Source organism: Panicum virgatum, chromosome 3N (assembly GCF_016808335.1).
Source record: "Panicum virgatum strain AP13 chromosome 3N, P.virgatum_v5, whole genome shotgun sequence".
NCBI lineage: Eukaryota > Viridiplantae > Streptophyta > Magnoliopsida > Poales > Poaceae > Panicum > Panicum virgatum.
In genome coordinates, this window is record NC_053147.1 from 17,206,871 (window position 1) to 17,225,709 (window position 18,839).

At 51.4% G+C, this 18,839-nt stretch overlaps 3 protein-coding genes across 3 annotated transcripts; 2 read left to right on the plus strand and 1 right to left on the minus strand.

The window, feature by feature from the left end:
• Window positions 1-2,119: 2,119 nt before the first annotated feature.
• On the minus strand, window positions 2,120-3,461 carry LOC120667615. The gene is made up of 4 exons (XM_039947656.1): window positions 3,429-3,461; window positions 2,786-2,998; window positions 2,563-2,683; window positions 2,120-2,427 (listed from the first exon to the last, which is right to left on the minus strand). The coding sequence occupies exons 1-4, from the start codon at window positions 3,459-3,461 to the stop codon at window positions 2,414-2,416; spliced, it is 381 nt and encodes a 126-aa protein (XP_039803590.1). The 3' UTR covers window positions 2,120-2,413.
• Window positions 3,462-5,458: 1,997 nt separating this feature from the next.
• LOC120667616 (protein enabled homolog) lies at window positions 5,459-7,396 on the plus strand. The gene is made up of 3 exons (XM_039947657.1): window positions 5,459-5,677; window positions 5,764-6,639; window positions 6,891-7,396. Exons 1-3 carry the CDS (start codon window positions 5,459-5,461, stop codon window positions 6,954-6,956), a joined length of 1,161 nt encoding a protein of 386 aa, XP_039803591.1. The 3' UTR covers window positions 6,957-7,396.
• A 6,238-nt stretch (window positions 7,397-13,634) lies between these two features.
• Window positions 13,635-15,511, plus strand: LOC120667395 (putative nuclease HARBI1). Its single transcript, XM_039947476.1, has 2 exons — window positions 13,635-13,960; window positions 14,248-15,511. Exon 2 carries the CDS (start codon window positions 14,248-14,250, stop codon window positions 15,502-15,504), a length of 1,257 nt encoding a protein of 418 aa, XP_039803410.1. The 5' UTR covers window positions 13,635-13,960; the 3' UTR covers window positions 15,505-15,511.
• Window positions 15,512-18,839: the final 3,328 nt, after the last annotated feature.

Below are 18,839 nucleotides of genomic sequence, written 5' to 3' on the forward strand. Positions count from 1 at the left end.
ATTCTCTAGTCATCACTGTCAATGTTTATTGTCTGTTTTAATGCTCTCAACAGCAAAACGTTCTCTCATCTCATCGCACCTGCACGTCACGTCCGGCCGCGCCCGGCCCGGCAAGGCGAGCGAGCGCGCGCGTGGTTCACCAACCTCCTCATACCGACTTCACAAGTGGTGTACACGAGGTCCATCTTTTAAGTCGGTTGGGATCCTCCTCAAATCCCGGTACGAAATTAAGCAATTGATTCCCTAGCATTTAATAGTAGATTTTTAAATTATTTTATTACATTGATTAGAATAAATATGCCAAGCCCATATTTCCAACATATACAATAGACCCTGCTTGCCACGAGATCATCGGTTGTAGCAGCAGTATTTTTCAGTTAGTTGTTAGCTGGCGATCAGCCACGAGCCTCCTCGTGCCGCGCCACGTGCCCGATACTACAAAATCCCCCCCCCCCCCCCACACCAGCCTCCAGTTTACAAAGACCATCAAGTCTTAAAAGGGTACTAAACAGGTGGATGCATGGTGCCACGCAAAACCGTTTATTGAAAAAAAAAACAGTGTACGAGTAGAACTTCAAATCGCGTCCTCTCGAAGAAATTGTTTCGCTTTACGATTCCATGTTGACCATTTGCGCTGAAAACTGAACATTTGCACACTTAGGAGCGGATCCAGGATTTAAAGTTTGAGTATTCAACATTTTCTAAGGATGAAAATAAAAATTTAGCCACTTGCGTCACGTCGTATGCAGGCGTCGTCCGCTGCGCTGTTAGGGTTGGCTGCTGCCAACCAAAAGCGGAAATGGCGCCACCACACGGGAAGTGGAATCGGATGGATGAGGTTAGGGACTGGGTCGGTGCGAGTCGCCGTGGCTAGGCCTAGAGGAGAGGAAGTGGGCTATTTGAGCCAAAGAGACAATACGACATTGGGAAGCCTGTTTAGTAATATTATATGAACTCCAAAAGTCACCCTAAAAGCTATTTTAATTACAAATTTAGGATTTTTAATGAAAAACATCCCCCCAAAAGTTCTCTCAAACAAATCTCTCAAGGTGTGTAGCAATACCTTAAATCATCTATCTCCCTTGTCAGATCCGAGGAAAAAAATCCACACGCTATCTCAAATACTTACTATTTTAAAACTGGATCTTAGACTTCATCTTTCAAATTCGTGGGTCATATTTTCTAATATGTTAAAATTCAAATAAAAGGATATCCGATATAAAAGAACTGCTGTGGAGACACGAGAATTCTGCAAGGAGAAGCTATATGTAGGATGATCCTCTAAGGGTATAGAGAGTTAGAGACTAGGATATAAACATTCTTTTAAAGATGCTCATATTTTTTAATTTTTGATACAAACACATATTAATATTATGTATATAAACTTTTTTACTAAAATTTTTGGGTATTCAATTGAATACCCATAAACACATAACAGGACCGCCCCTATGCACACTGGTCTTCAATCTATGTTGACCTTTGTAGCCCCGATTAAGCATACAATTGGGTACCTAATGGTATTTTCGGTCAGCTAATTAATTATGATGACATACTACTCTAATTTATTTTTTCTCAAATTATTTACACAAAATGTCATTCTAGTTCATTTTATTAACTTTTAGATGGATCCAATAACCTAAAAGTATACTATCTAACTTGCAAGAGTTGCATCCCTACCCCGATCTTTTTCTCGTGCACGTGTCGCCTCCAATCAAGCGACTATCTGTCGTGATGGAAACACTACTAGAAAACAGGCCTTCAGCACCGGCTGAGAAGGGCCAAAGAAACCGGTTTTCCAACCGGTGACCTGCAACCGCGACCAATGGCCTGGCCTTAAGACACCGGGTTTTTCAACCGGTGCCTTAGGCTTCCATTGGTACCGGTTGGAAAGACCAACCGGTACCAAAGAGGCTGCCACCACTACTAGAGAAAGGACCATCAGTACCCTTTGCTACCGGTTGGTTAGCAACCAACCGGTACCAATAGCCCCCACACCCATTCCGCTCACATCGCTCGCACCCCTCCCGTTACGCTCCCCGTTACGCTCGCATCCTCTCCCGTTACACTCGCACCCCTCACAGATAGTTCTGAATCAACCACAAAATACTGAATCCATCGATACAAAATTTACAGATCCCACAAATCATTTGAAGAATCAAACACAAATACTGAATCGATCGATACAAAATTTATAGATCCCACAAATCATTTACAAGATCGATACAATCCATACCATCCCTATTTCAGAAAAGTTTCAAAAAAGAAGGAAAAATCACCCAAATCCGTCTCCCGCAGCGGTGGCCGGCAGTGGCCTCCTGCCCCGCCTCGAGGAGCTTGGCGATGTCCCTCCGCATCTAGCGGAGCTGCAGCTCCCGCCGGTTCCACAGCAGCTTGATCCGCGGGATCGTCAGCTTCAGCAGCGTCTTGCTGCGCCCCGACCACCAGCACACAGCACCAGAGAACCCAATCAGAACCGGAACCACACGAATCGAACAGACAACCAAAGCTCCACCAGAAATCCCCCACCCAGAAATAGCAGTATAGCAAATGACACACACTTACCATTATCCACGACGGGGCTGGAGAAGAACTCCGGCGGCGAGCTGCTGTGCCTGACCAGCAGCGCCGGGTTGCCATAGAAATCATCCAACGTCCAGAGATTCCCGGTCAGCGGCTCCGGGAGCTGCATGCCCACCACAAAGACAAGGGAGCAGCCAAGCACACCAGCATCAGGCTCAATTCTCACAGCCAAGACCTTCTCAAGACACGACTGAGACGGACATACCTCGAACTGCGGTGCGCGGAAGCCGACGGCGACGCCGGTGGACTCCGTCCTCGCCATGCGCACCCGGAGCCGCCCCCTGCCCACGGCAGCCGACGAGGCGAGGAAGCCGCACGGGCGGCGGTGGCGAGGCGGGAGCGCTAGGAGCCGCAGGAGGGGATGAGCAGGCAGGCCTGTGCGCCGGCGACGGCCATGGACACGGCGCGCTCTGCTCTGCTAGACTGCTACGACCCTGAAGGCTGTGTGGCTGCGGGCTTGCTAGAAATGCTGGCGGAGCTGCAGCTCCTGCGCGCCCCGCAGCGGCGGCCGGCGCTCCTCGCAGCGGCAGTCTGCGCTCCCTAGCGCTCCAAAGGAAAGGATAAGGTAGAGAGATGAGAGGAAGAAAAATGAGAACGGTAGAGTAGAGAGAGGACGCCAAGAAACTTAGAAATATCTGAACGGAGAGGCCGCGCACCATTGGTACCGGGTGGTGGTTTCCACCGGTACTGAAACTCGACTTTTAGTACCGGTGTGTGCTATCACCCGGTACTAAAAGATATCTCTTTCATTAGTTCTGGATTCTGACACAAACCGGTGCAAATTCTTAATCATTGGTACCGGGTTGTTTTATAACCCGGTGCTAAAGGCTCTCCTGGATCAAAAGTACCAGCTGGCCGTTGCACCCGGTACCATTACTCATATTAGTACCGGATGAAACAACAAGTGATATTTTTTGTCTGAACCGATGGCCCGTTTTCTAGCAGTGAAAGAAAGTTTCGGACGGTATCTATGTTACACCCGCGGGGCCAGGCTTGTTTTATTTATCTAATCCTCCGTCATGGACAAGAAATTAGGGAGCCGTGTCCTCCTGGTCAAACGAACGGTCGCCTGCGGAATCGTCCCTCTCGCTCATCAGCCCGATCAAAGCCAGCAACACAGGGATAACACAGTTGCAAGGACAATATGTGCTTTGCGACCGATTGCCTGTTAGATAAAGCCAGCAACACAGGGATAACACAGTTGCAAGGACAATATGTGCTTTGCGACCGATTGGCTGTTAGAGAACTAGTCAATTTTCGATATATTTTAATTTCAAATATTACTAGTAATTTCATGGCATAAAAGAGTGATAATGTGTGAACAAAGAATGTGCTTGTGTTCATGTTATTCTTACTAATAAGCATGAACAAAATGTTAAACCAGAATAGATTTAGAGTATACTCCAAGGTGGGACCAGTGCCGGAGGCACCGGTTGCGCCGTTACCAGCTGGAATAGACATTCTATTCGACTGGCCTTGCCTGAAGTAGCCGAACGACGTCGATGCAGGAAGAGGTTCGCAGTGCAGTCCCACGAACGGTCACTATAAAGTAGACGAAGTAGTCGTTGTTCACGCCGGGATGTAGATGAAGTAGTCGTTCAGGGAGTGAGCAGTTGCGTCAAGACGCTCTCCAAAAATCTGATTGTTCGCGTCCCGTGCAGGACCTTCAGCGAGCAGAGTAGTCGTTCAGGGAGTGAGCAGTTGCGTCAAGACGCTCTCCAAAAATCTAATTGTTCGCGTCCCGTGCAGGACCTTCAGCGAGCAGAGGTTTCGGAGGCCTGTTCTCGCTAGAGCTGTGCGCGCAGTGCTAGCGATGGGAATGCAGAAAGCAGCAGAGGGAGAAGGGAGAGGTCTCCTAAGCAGGAGTACCTGAAGCAAGAGTGCTTGTGTTGTGATGATGAGTGGAGGAGGGTCTGGTTTATATAGGCGAGGTGCTTCAGATTCAACGAACCTGTACGTCATAATGGGCTTTGATGAGCAATCTCATTAACCGCAAAGGTTTTATTCTGTGTCATCATTCACCTGTTAATGCCAACGTTTTATTGTCTTTGTTTTAATGCTTTCAACAGCAAAACGTTCTCTCATCTCAGCTCGTCGCACCTGCACATCACGTCCGGCCACGCCCTCGGCCCGACGAGGCGAGGCGAGCGCGCGCGTGTGGTTCATCGTCCTCCTCTTACCGGCTTCACAAGTGGTGTATACGAGGTCGATCATTTAAGTCGGTTGAGATCCTTCTCAAATCCCGGTACGGAATTAAGCAATTGACTCCCTAGTATTTAATAGTGGATTTTAAATTTTTTATTGCATTAATTAGAATAAATGGGCCAAGCCCATAATTCCAACATTGCGGAGGCTACAGGATCCATGACCTCATCAGTTTTGGTTACTTATTCTTCAAGAATAAAAAATGACTAGGTGAAAAATTTGTGACAGATAAATCCTTGCTTTCCAAGCATAGCCTAAAAGCCCAGTATTGGTTCTTCGAGCGTCGCCCGTATTGGCTGCAGAGCAACAGCTGCTGCTCGAGCTCGACCAGGGACAGGCGAGCAGGCGTCGTCAGCCGAGATCGCGCGATCGCCCGCCGGACGGCCGGAGCACGCGAACGCGAGGCGCGGGCAGCCTTTTTCATTTAGCGGTAGCCAAGCTTGCGACCCCCGTGGGGAATATCAGCGTGACTGCGTGAGGGGAGCGCGCGGCCCCACCCGCCGCCAGGGTTGGGTTTGGGTGCCGTGCTGGCCGGCGGTGGGGACAGCGCGGCCGTCCTCCACCGCTCCGCCGGGGCGAAAGACCAGGTTCCAGGGAGCGCAGGGATCCTGGCCGCCGGGCCCCGCCCCGGAATATCCCAGGCGACCCACCACGTACGAGGACCCACCCGTGCATGGACGCCTCCCTGCGCGGCGGGCCCGCCCTCTCGACCTCACGGACACCGGTACGCCACCGGCTTTCACCCGATGCCTGGCCTGGTGGTCGCGCAACAGACTGGCCGGAGGCCAATTCCTTTTCCGTCGCCGGCAACGTTGCCACCGCGGACCCCATGCTTAAGGCCACTGACATGTGGGCATTAAAACTGAGCGGACCCATTGGTCAGTGGGAGAGGGTAGTAACTAACGGCCCAGGCAGTTGGTCCTTTAGGGCCGAAACCTCCGACGTGCCAGTCCTGTCTCCTGGCTGGGCAATTACCAGGCTGCCCTCGAGGCACCCCACACCCCCCTCGCGTCCGTAACAAAACGCGAGACCCCACCCCCTGTGGCCTCAAAACCTTCTCGCCTCGCCCTCCTACCATCAACTCTCTCTCCTTCCCTTCCCTCGTCGGCGACGCACGAACGCACGCAGCCGTTCCCGCCGCCGCCTCCACGAGCCGAGCTGGCCGCCACGGCAGATCCGCGGGCCAAGCCCCTGGCGGCGCCGCCGCCGCACCACCTCGAGCCGTGGTCGGCGCATCAGCCTTCACCACATCGCATGCCCGTCCTCCCCGCGGTAGCCTCGCCCGCCGCGGGTGGCGGGCTCGCGGCAGCCCGCGATCGCCGCAGGTCGTCGTCCCACCGGCGGGGCGGCGCCTCCCAGGCCGTCGGGGAGGAGCCTTGCGGCGGCGGGATCGAGGCGCTGCGGGCCAAGCTCATGGGCCACCTGCGCGGCGCGGCCGACCGGCTCCGCGTGGCCCAGCCTCCTAGAAGCCGGGGTTCCTCCCTGCCTCACCCACCTCCTCCGCCGCCGCCGCCGAAGACCGCGAGCCCACCGCCCGAGACGGACTCGGAGTCCGAGCCCGACCTCCGTGCTCCGCCGCCGCCTCCTCCGCCAGCGGCCCCGCAGCCGCAGGCGGAGGCTGCGACGAGGCCGTGGAACCTGCGGGAGCGGTCGCGGCGGCGCCCGGCCGCCAGGTCGTGGGCCGCGTCCCCGCCCCCGCCCCCCTCGTCGTCGTCGCGGAGGCGGCGCAGGCGCGCCCCGTTCTCCGTGTCCCTGACGGCGGAGGAGATCGAGGAGGACATCTACGCGCTGACCGGCGCCCGGCCGCGGCGGCGGCCCCGGAAGCGGCCGCGCGCCGTGCAGCGGCAGCTTGATGTAAGGCGAACTCCCCGAACTGCCCTTGCCCCCACCCCCCTCCTTCCGAACCACTTTATTAATTAATTAAAACCAGTTGAATTCCGCTGTTATTTTATCACCCCGCTCGATACGCTTTAAGCTTGCTTATCGCCATTAATAATATATCTTACCTTGACCTATATACAGTAATTGTTGGGTGCAAGAATAATCGTCCTACCCCGCGATCCAAAACCACTAACAAAATCGCGTGCGCGCTGTTGCCTGTGCAGTCGCTGTTCCCCGGCCTGTGGCTGACCGAGATCACCGCCGACGCGTACCGGGTGCCGGACGAGTAGCTCCTGCTCCTGCTCCTTCTTCTCCTGCCGCCCCAGCCTTGCCGGCGCCGCCCGCCAGACACTTTCCAAGCTCCAACTCCGGGGGCGGGGGCAGGGGCAGGGGCAGGGCAGGGCTGGGCTGGCTCCAAGGAAGGAAGCTGGGCCGGGCCATCCAACCAGCTCGCGTCATCGCGTCGCGGTCGCGTCGTCTCATCGCCCCGAATTTACAACTCGGCTCGGGTCGAGCCCACATCCAGCCGGTAGGTCCCGCCACCTGCTTGTCGCATGCCCTCCAAGTTTTTTTTTCCTTCCTCCACCTCGTCACCCGGTGTTGTACGTGTGCTCCATTCCCGCACCTGCCTCTATGTAGCAGCCTGTACATACAGTTGTGTGCTTTGTGGTTACTGCTGCTGCTAAATTCATGAACAAGTTCCAGTACCTGTTGTTACCGTTATCATTCAGTGCTCGTTCCATTTGCTCTGCTTGCTTGGTAGCTGGGGGTCCTGCCTGCGCGCTTTACTTTGTGCTGCCCCGGCCGGCCCGGTGGATGTTTGATCGATCGGGTCTGGTGGTGCTTTCTCGGGGGCTACCCAATGCCTGTCGAGACGGAGCGAAGGCAGCGGCATGCTACGCAGAAGTGAGAGAGCCAAAGCTGGGTCGTTGGGCCGGCGGCCGGGCGTGTTTGGATTCTCCGGACCCCTCTCCCACCGCTGGGGTCGACACGCCACGCCAGTACGCCACGCACCACCGCTCCACCACCGCGCGGTGCAAGTGCAGCGCCGTCTATCATTGCTGGGAGCCTGGGAGCTAGGCGGCGGGGCCGGGGATAGCTCGCCACGAAGGGAAAGGGAGCCCGCCACTTTCCGCGACCTCGTTCTGACCCAATCACCACGATAGCAGTGCTACAGAAGATTGGGAGGAGAAAAAAGGGCCCATTGGCCATTGGCAGTGCTCCTGCCGATATTTCCAAAAAAAAGGCCCTAACAGGGTTAGGGACTCATCATGCATGGTGGTGCAGCGCCGCTGTAATGCACTGCGGCGGCGGCCTTGTTGGCGTCCAGGTTTGTCATGTCCCAACGTACGATGAATCATGAAACCGTCCGGGGATGTGGTTCTGTCTTGTCATATCTTTCTCAATCTATCTCCATGTATGTGGACATGTGGATGTGGTGTCAATGAAAACGGGCGATTTCTTGCAGTCCGTCCGGTCCGGTCCGGTAAAACAGTAGTGCACGATAGTCCAGCGGGCTCGCACAAGGCGCTGTGCCCGTCCTTTTTTTTTTGAGGAACCATACCTGTATTAAGTAAGGAAAACAAAGAGTACAAATACTGGTACACCACAGAAGGATACGGAAGGAACCACTGTTCCGTTACAAAAGCACAAAATGAAAAACAAACTAAGACCATTAAAGTTCTCGTGCGCTTCGTTCCCAACTCCATCCATATCAGTCCGCCGCCGTCGCAACGCCAGCCGAACTTCACCTGGAACCGAGGAAACATCATCGCAAACCAGCTGCTTTGTGAGCCGAATAAGCCGCCCGCCAAAGACGAGACTTTCCTCTCTGTGGCACATCGGCCGGGGATCATCCCCGTGCACCCCGGACCACGAACCTGGCAACCTCGTCCATGGTCACTGGAGAAGCTACACAGATTCGACCACCAGCCGCCACAAACCTTGCACCAGAAATAGAGCTCCCTCCATGCCATCACCGACGCCTGAACAACCGTTCGAAGGCCCGAACAACAGCGGGCTCCAGTGCAACCCCTAACCGGATCCCCAAGATCACAGCTAGAGGACATCTCCGCGGATTCACCGGCGACGATGGAGCAACCAGCGCCGAGACAGGGAGAAATCCAGGAGAAGTTTATTCCAAAAGGATGCAACGGAGCCACTGTCTCTCCATCAAAGCCAGGAAGCAGACACCACAACAAGAAGGGCGTCCAAATCTCCACCTGAAATACATACATGTAGAGATAGCAGTACCTCACAATCACGGTTCCAGCATCACTACAAGATCCGCGACGGAGACACGACGCTACACTCCCTTCTCCAGAGGAATCAGCACCACCAGCGTCGTCGCCGGAGAAGGAGCAGCAAAAGAGCCCAGCCAAGCAACTTAGCATGGGCAGAACAACTCCAAAGCTACCTAGAACTAACCTAGAAAGCTGGAATATGTACACCGGATGCTCGATTCGTGGCTCTCCCTCCCCTCCGAGGCCTAGGAGGCCATCGAAGGCGACGGGGAGCCGGCGAATCCGGCTCCGGAAGTGAAGTCGCCTGCGCTCCGCCCTTTTCGCCCTCAGTCAAATGTAGTCTGCGTAAGTAGCAAGTTCTACTTATTTGAGAGTGCTTTCTGTCTTGCCGGGAGGCGGGAGTACGTAACTCGATAGTGTTAGACGTGGTGCCTAGACTTGGTTAGTTACATAGGGTTGTGTTCCACCCTACAGAACCATTGTGGTAGTCGGCAGGTGGTGACAGTCCTGTTCGTCCTTTGTAGTCCACCATATTCGGGTGTTTTCATAGCAGTAGTGCAGGTTGCCGTTAGACTCCCCTCTCACCCTTTTCTGAAGTCCTTCCTCTTCCAGCCGCCGAAGCAGATCAAGATAGTTTAGTTGCAAGTCTTCTAGGTAATGAGTTGGCTAACCGACGTTAGACCCTCTACCCACTTACCTCTCTTCTCTGGTGGGTCCGATTGAACTAGTTCTAGATTTGGTCGAAACTTTACAATTCCTTAAATTCGATATCTCATGTATACTCCCAGTTAAAACTACAATCAGTCTATGCGTCTCTCTCTCTCCTCTCTACGCATGTTCGAAAGCTCTCGACCGATCGGGCACGGACGGCAGCCATCACTCCAGCACACGCCACACGGGCACGGCCGCGCCACGCCTGCTCGTGCCAAGTGTGCCATGTTAACGGAGGAATGCGCTGTTGCGGTGTTGCCGTACGGTGCCGAGGTATACAATAGTACCCCGGCCAATTACGGGTACAAAGTGGTACGGGCGAGCCGGGCCCGCTTGTCAGGTTCAGCGGGTACGCTCGTGATCACCAGCATCAGGTTGGGAAAACGATGGATGCTTTTTTTTTTTGAACGAGAAAACGATGGATGCTAGTAGTACTGCTACGCGCAGACCTGTTGTGTCCCCCCCCCTGGCGTAGTAGAAGGGCCCGCGTGTAAGGCTAAGGTGGCCGCTTTCCACGGGTACCGCAGGCTTTAAACCGGCAGGCCCCACCGAATCAGAATACCCATGCAGTTCAAATCCTAGGGCGCCCTTGGCTCTTGCTCCCTCGCTCGCTGCGTCGCCAGGATGGGGTGATCGGACTGATCCGACGGTCCAGATCAGGCACGTGGTATATGATCCCAGCGCATAATTCGACACAGGATTCACCACCACTTGCGTTAAAAAAAAAACCAAGTTCACCGTGTACCTCGGCTGCCTGCACGTACTCGTCGAAGGTGCTCGCCCGCCCACGTGCTGGACAAACGGCCGGACGCCCGATACATAGGTCGAGTCGATCGAGCTCCAGCCGTTGGTAGGCGGGTACGTCGCACGACGCACGGCCGTGCAGTACGGAAGCCACTGTTCCGGCGAAGGTGCCGAGATAGCCATCCATGGCCGCTCGGAGGCGTCGATCTATCTCAGCTTGTGTAGACCCTAACCGCGGCGGCGCTATATATTGAGCAACGATCGTAACGTCTTTTTTTTTTCACGTGCCGTGAAATGAGAACCGGTGCCTTATGGCAGTCCTAATCCATAGTGTCCATAACTAAATATCTGTGGCATTATATGATCGAGATACCACCTTTAGAAACTACACTCCACAACCTATAATGTTTTAGTATGATTTCCTATGAAACTCATTCTCTCTTATCCACCTTTCATGCATATTGGTTCTCCATTTATTATGAAGACATCAACTCACTCCTAATACACAACTCAATAGTGTCTAATGCATACGTTCACGTGTCAACACTGAGTCTTGCATGAGACCCAGTCGCTTGCTCTTTTCACACCTCTCATTTATTATTATGATGTTATATAAGCTAAAAATTCTATATAGTAGTATATTTAATGCTATGGAAACTATTGGTCGGGATGCCCTTACCCTCGGGCGGTCGGGCCCGCGGCGTTACGCGGTGCGACGTCGCTGTTCCAGGCACAGCGGCAGCAGCAATGCCAAGGTACGCCGCCAGCGACCAGCAGGTAGGCCAGCAATGCGTCTTGCGTCGCCCTCCGGCTCGGGGTGGACCGGCGCACCTCACGATCCGTAACGGGGGAATGGTCAAAAGGCATGCGCGCGCGCGAGACGCTGGTTCCCGAGTCTGCTGCTCTGCTGCCGGCGGTTCTCCCTCTGGGAATCGCGGCGGGTTCCGATGCCAAAGCCGCGGGCGGCATGGCCAGCGGCCACCTGCGCTGCTCCCCGCGCGCACGCGCCGCGCCACCGTGGAGGATACGGCTACGGTGTCTCGATGTCTGTGACGCGGCGGGCAGCCGGGCACGCAGCGGAAGAAAACCTTGTGGGGAAGTTTCATAATAATCCACCACAGTACCTCCAAGAAAGGAAGATGGGATGGGTCAGAACCTCCCTCGGATGACCTTATTACTTGGGCCGGGGCCCGGGGGTCTCACTCGAGCAGCATCAGTTGGGCTTGGCTACGCCTACGCGACTCGGGCCGCGGACGGGACAGATTCTCATCTCTGTTCTGTGTTGGGTTTGGAATGTAGTGCTGCTGCCATCATACAGGCTGGGCTGAAATGTGTTATGGGCTCTCGGATGCCCAGCTTACCAGAAAACGATTGCACAGCCGACCAGAAAACGATTGTGCAGGTTCACGTGCTTGTTCTACACGGAAGCTGGGACTGTGCAACTGTACAAGCGCCAGCGTAACCGACCAGAGGCCCCAGCAGCGGCAGCGTTCGACGCAATTCTCCAGGCACGCAGAAATTCAGTAGCTCATCAGCGAATACCATATCAAACCATATCCTTTTGTTTTTCTCCCCATACTTGCTACTGTATCGTAGCAGTGGTATCGCGTCTTGAACCTTGAGACGTCGCGCGGTCGTAGGTAGGCGCACACGTCATCTACTTCGTCTGGATTCCGACGGATAAGGGTGTGTTTGGGCAAAAATTTTTAGAACGAAACTTTGCTATTTCGGATTATTAAATAAAATTTATTTATAAAATTTTTTGTATGAATAGTCTGTTGTAAATCGTAAGACGAATTTAATGAGCCAGTTAATTTACGATTAGTCCATAATTAGTGAATTGTTACTGTAGTATTACTGTTGCAAATTATGGATGCTCATTAGATTCGTTTCGCAATTTACAACTCATCCATACAAAAAAAATATAAATAGACTGTGTCCAAATGTGTGGTGTGATGTTTTTTGCCAAATCTTTTGGCATCTAAACACGGCTTTAGGAATGTCTGGAGACGAGTTGGCATTATTTTCTTCCTGGATTTTCTTTTAAAGCGAGACGAGGAAGGCATCGGCGGTGGGACACGTAAACGACGTGACACGCCGCGGCTACTCATCTCGCGAGGGAGGAGCGGACACACAGGGAGGGACCGATACCCTGTTCCGCTGTTCGTCTCGACTGGGGGCCAGGCGCCCAGGCCACAGGACCTGCTCACCTGCCTCGACGCGAACACGTCACCCGTGCCCGCCAGTGCTCCGGACCACTTGTGCGCACCGCACTTGTGTTCCCGAAATGCGCCACGGGAAAGGGATTACCTGCAGTAGTGCAGTCTATAGTCCGCACACGCTAGCTCTCGTTCATCGTTGCAGAAACACATCCTTTTTCTTTTCTTTCTGTTTGTAAAAGACAAACCTTCCGGTGTTCTTCTCGATGTGTAAATTTTGTAACATGAATTTTTCATTGACTTTTTCTTCTTCTTCTAGGCCTCCATGAGGCCTCTTCAAACGAGGTGGCTTCGCAGGTGATTACTTTATTTGCTGCACAGTACAAAAACATAGAGACAGTCTCTTCATTCGACACTAGCATGGAGACACTCCTCTTTCTTAGGCCGTCCGCAGTGGTGGTGGAGAAATAGCTAGCTGACTTGGCGCTGAGAGAAGAAAAATTACATCAGCACATACAAAGCAGGTACTCATGATTTTGGGCAGATCATGGTTCCACTGCTCCTCTCTATATTTCGGGTCACATAAATCGCCGAGTGATTTCTCCGTCGCTAGCTAGTATTCTCTTTTCTTCTTTTATGCTTCTACGTCAGATCACTGTCCTAGTCAGCAGTTAAATAGCTAGCTGAAATCAATCTGTTGCGGACGCCCTTAGAGCAACTCCAACAAATTGATCTTCCCCTATCCCTTTTCTCACTATATAGGGAAATCCTTTTTCTCAATTTCAACATATAGGAGAGAAGTGTTCCAGCAGTTAGATTTTTCCCTTTCCCCTTTCCCCCTCCTGTCATGTGGGGTCACCTTGTCATAGTCTGCGCTCTAAAAAAATTGTCATCGTCTGCTACCTTGTCTACCTTGTCGCCGCCGCCGGCGCCCTCGTCTGCTCCAGCGGTGCCAGGCGCTGAGCGAGCTTCCAGGAGCCTGCACACTGCAGCGCGTGCAGCAGGGCAAGCAGCAGTCGTCCTTGCCCAAGGGAGCGGCGCTGATTCGGTCCACGCAGCGGCCGGCGGCAAGCGGTGGCGCTCTCGCGCAGCTTGCAGGCAGAGCAGCTGAGGGCGCACGCGAGCCAAGAACCAGACCAGGTTCTGTCCACGCAGCGGCCGGCGGCAAGCAGTGGCGCTCTCGCGCAGCAAGCAGGCAGAGCAGCTGGCAAACACGTCGGCGGGGCACAGCCGGGGGCGTGCGGCCTTGCCCACTCGCAATACAAGCTGCGAAATCAAGATTCATTTTTGCAGCGGTGAATTCTTTGGAAACATCTTAGGGTGCCGTGCAGTTAGGAAGCTGGAAGGAGGAGACGAAACAACAAACTCACAGCAGGTGCCAGCTAGGTGTTCGACAAAATTTCTGCAAAGACAAACGATAAATTCCAAGCACACGAGGTTTGCATTCAAGCTGATGGTTTCATTTGAGATGTTATTTTTATGCTACAGTGATAAATGATTAGAAAATCATTGCAAGATCTTTTATTTTATTATTTAAGCTTTAGCTTGTGTCGATCAGCAACTTTCTTGCTTGCATGGGCAGCACTGTGATCCTTGTTTAAGCAATAGTTAAATAGCTCCTTTTTTGAATCTTATCACTGTTGGTTCTTTGCATGGTTCTTTGCCAGACAACTTATTTTGTAATTCTTGTGATGAAATAAGCCTTTTTTGTGGGTTCTGTGCAGATGGACTCATTGCTTCTGAGGTTGCTTGAAGATGACTCGTCATCGGATGAGGACTACGATGTGGCGGCTATTATGCTCGCTGATCTTGCAAAGAATGAGCAGCCCAACCATGGTGGTTCTGTGCAAGGTCATAAGGTGGTTCGTCGGAACAAGCAGAAAGGAGATGCAAAACTCTTTGATGACTACTTTGCAGAAGAACCTGTGTTTGGTCCGGTCACATTCAGACGGCGGTTTAGAATGTCAAAGAAGTTGTTCTTGCGCATTGCAGGTGCTGTAGAAGCACATTGTCCATATTTTCAGCAGAGGAGGAATGCAGCCGGGGACCTTGGCCACAGTGCTTTGAAGAAGATCACTGCAGCATTGCGCATGCTTGCTTATGGGGTTCCTGCTGATTCTCTTGATGAGGCGCTTTACATCGCAGAGAGCACCATAATTGAAAGCCTAAGGGAGTTTGTCAAAGCTGTGGTTGAGGTTTTTGGGGAGCAATACCTGCGAGCACCAAATGAGGAGGACACATCAAGACTTATGCAAATGGGTGCAACTAGAGGCTTCCCTGGGATGCTTGGATGCATAGATTGCATGCACTGGCAGTGGAAGAATTGTCCAACAGCATGGCATGGGCAATTCACCGGGCATTTCCATGATCCTACAATCATTTTGGAAGCAGTCGCATCACGTGATCTGTGGATTTGGCATGCATACTTTGGGATGCCTGGTTCTCACAATGACATCAATGTCCTACACAGATCTCCTCTGTTTGCAAGGCTTGCTGCTGGGAAGGCTCCACCTGTGAACTTTCAAGTCAATGGCCATGATTACACTATGGGCTACTATCTCGCAGATGGCATTTATCCCTCATGGTCCACCTTTGTCAAGACAGTTAGAAACCCAAGCAGTAACAAGACAGCACACTTTGCAAAGGTTCAAGAAGCTGAGAGGAAGAATGTTGAGAGAGCTTTTGGGGTGTTGCAGTCTCGGTTTGCAATTGTCCGAGGCCCTGCTCGATTTTGGGACCAGACAACCTTGTGGCATATCATGACAGCATGTGTCATCATGCACAACATGATAATAGAGGATGAAAGGGATCAACCTGAAGATTTTGTGTATGATCATGTGGGAACACCTGTGGAACCCGAACAAGATGAAGACCGAATCTACAATTTTCTAGAAATGCATCGAAAGATCGAAGACCCCGTGGCACATAGCCAGCTTCGTGATGACCTTGTTGAGCATTTGTGGCAACTACATGGGCAATGAAAATTACTGTAGGGGATGAAATGAGCTATGAAAATTACATGTTGTCCCCTTGTATTCTGTAATGTTATAATAATTACAGTATTCTGTAATCTGTAATGCTCTGTATTGTTGTCCCCTTGTAAAAAGATGCCATTTTGCTGTTTCTTCTGATTTAGAACTGAGCAGGATATTTTAATTGCATTAATGTGCAAGTTTCTGAACTATATGGATATGCATTTTCTGAACTATATGGATATGCATTTTCTGAGCAGCTTCTGTTGAATGGGCGGCATATATATATTGCATTAACTGTGAGTTTCAGAAAAGTTTCAGTGGATCATTGTACAACATCAGCAAAGAAATTACAAAAGTTTCAGTGGAAAAAAGCTTGTGCTTCAGAAAAAAAAGAAGGCAGCTCACTTGGCCAGCAGCCAGCCACCAGCAGCAGCAAGAGAGACAGGCAGAAAGAGCTGAGGGCCAAGAAGGCAGTAGTAGCACTAGCAGCTGCATGGCCAAGAAGGCAGTAGTGCATTCTGATCTCCATTCTTAATGCAACATCATAATCATCAGGCTGGTATACCAGAATGCCTGCCCCAATAACAAAAACAAAACATTGGGACACTTACAAATGAAACAGCAATTTCATTATTTTTTTAAAACCAAAATTCATTTCGCAACAGTACTATTTCTGCATCAGAAAGCAATATGCCATTTTAGAAACCAATGACATTGCATCAGAAAGCAACATGTATATTTGGAACACAATCTTGCATCATCATTCTCATAAACACTAGACACCAACAGATATATTCAGATAATACTATGTATTTCAGCTAGAATTTTAGCACTAGACACTCCCACCTCCACTGCCTCCTAGTATTTCAGCTAGAATTTTAGCACGCATGGCCTCGACATATGCCCTCTGTGTGTCATCAAGAGCACTCATGTCCATGAACATGATTTTTTGGTCCTCGTCCTTCTTCTTTGCAGCTGCTTTGCGCTCTTCCGCAGCCGCTTGAGCCCGTGCCTTCTCACCCTTGAGCCTTAGTCTCTCTTCCTCATTTGCTGCCTTGCGCTCTTCCGCAGCTGCTTTGCGCTCTTCAATTGCAATTTTGCGCTCCTCAATGGCCTTGATATCCGTCCACCTTGAGTCCTTGTCAATTGCAAGCCTCTCCTTTGATTCGATCATCTTTTGTATCGCCTCCTTGTAGCCACTGGCATCTTTCTTCGACCTCTCTTTCTCCTTCTTCCTCCCTGCAGACCTCTTGCTCATTTCGTCAATTCCTTCATCCTCCTCATAGGCTTCGATATCTGCTGAAGATGAACAGTTGGACCTTGGCCTCTTTGATGGGCATTCAAACTCCCTGTCTATCCACTTTTGATTGTTTTGCAGCAATGTCCAGCAATGTTGCATGGTAAAGGGCCTATGCTTCTGTTGATCCATGGCCTTGTACCTCTCCTGGGCGAGGTTGGCCTATCAAAGCAAAAATGAGCAAAATGTCATGATCAAATGAACAAAATGAGCAAAGAAGTTTTGAACAACATGAACAATGTACTAACTTGCTCTTGAAGTGGGACTCCACTTGGATGTTGGCGTGCAACTTGAGCAAGACATGACTTCCATTTGTTACAACATTCTTGGTTTGTAGACCAACGATGCTGGAGCGAGCCGATTGTTCTAGTCGTTGTTGTGTTGCCATTACCGTGAAAGTGCTCTGAGATGCGGCTCCAAAAGGTGCTACTACTTTGATCAACTCCTGCAATGGCATCAAGGGATACGGACTCCCATGCCCTGATCAAGGCAACATCTTCGTCTGATGAATAATTGGCAGCCCTTTGTCCTCTTTTCCTTGTTGGACTGATCAAAGTGTCGTCTTCATCATGCTCCTCATCAGCACTTGGCAATGGTTGGAAGAGAGAGATATTTTCTACTTCAACACTGTCATCCATCATATTAGAAAAAGATTGGGCACTGCACATTCAAACAAATTCATCATATATAGTATATACAGTGTCTAAACTATCATTGCTTCTTAGATCAACCTTGTCAATGATAAAAATATATGGCATCCACCAGAGAATTAAATATGGCACTCTATAGGTATCAAGCTGGACCGAAGAATCTAGTATTTTTGTGAGGAAAAAAAAAACAGGAACTCTAGCATTGGTAAAAGTTATGTTGTGGGTGCCTGTGTCTGTTGATTTTAACATAGAAGCAATGGTAAAAGTTATTCTTGCGAACCCATAGTAGCAGCTACTATGGGTTCCTATAGAGTGCCTGCATACTCTAGAAACTGCTTATGCACTGGATTAGATGGTGGTAGACCATCTCCTGACCATGCATATCTAGCAGACTGCATACTCTAGCATGTTCCTTCTGCAGAAGTCTCTTATAGAAACTCTCAGATATAGAAAGGTTTTGCGAATCCTAGATAATGTCTGGGAAGATAGCAGTGTTGAAAAATGGCAAACATTGGTCGATCCTCTAAAAGTCTGCAAGAAAGGAAGCAGAGTCCTACTGACGACTCGGATGCAATCAGTAGTGGACATGGCATCTGCTGCTATAGGAACTGCAGCTGAATACCTGAAACTGGATGACTTGGACGAATATGACAGTCTCATGCTCCTCAAAAGCCGACTGCCTTCTCAGTGTATATCAGATATACACTGAATACTGAATGATTCAGTGAACATGAAACCTCACTTGAATTCAGAACAAAAATCATTTGCAACGACTGAATACTGAATACTGAACTTAAATGATGGTAACAGGTAGCCAAAATCAGGGTACTCTTTTATATGCAAGAAATGAGAACGCATCTGATATATCATACCTTGCAGACATCCCATCAAACACATTGTAGGCAACATGGGTGTCTTCCTCGGTGCCACAATTGGGAGCTGCGATGCTTGCCGACGCTGAAGAATTTGTTGTCGGCGTTGAAGCAGAGGCCACCAGAGTTGAAGAAGGCATCTTCTTCTTCGGGCCCGGCTTCTTCCTCGCTGCTTTTGCCAAGCCGGTGGTAGGTTTCTTGGGCTGTCGTGGGGCGTTCGGCCTTGGGGGCATCAAGCTTGTCGCAGCAGTAGGTGGAGCGACCGCCCACGGTGCCCTTGGCCCAAGAAGGTGCGCTGCGCCCATGGGGGGCATGCCCGTCGGCGGCATGGACGGCGACCCCTCCATGGAGGGCATGCCCATGGGCGGCGCGGCCAGCCACCCCTCCATGGGGACCATGCCCATGGCCGCGACCTGGGAGAGGTCGGGCCAGCGCACTGCCCCTGCGGCCTCCATGGGCGGCGGCCTCCAGTGAAGCAAGGATGGAAGGGGACGAGGAGGGCGGAGGCTTGAGGCGGGCCGC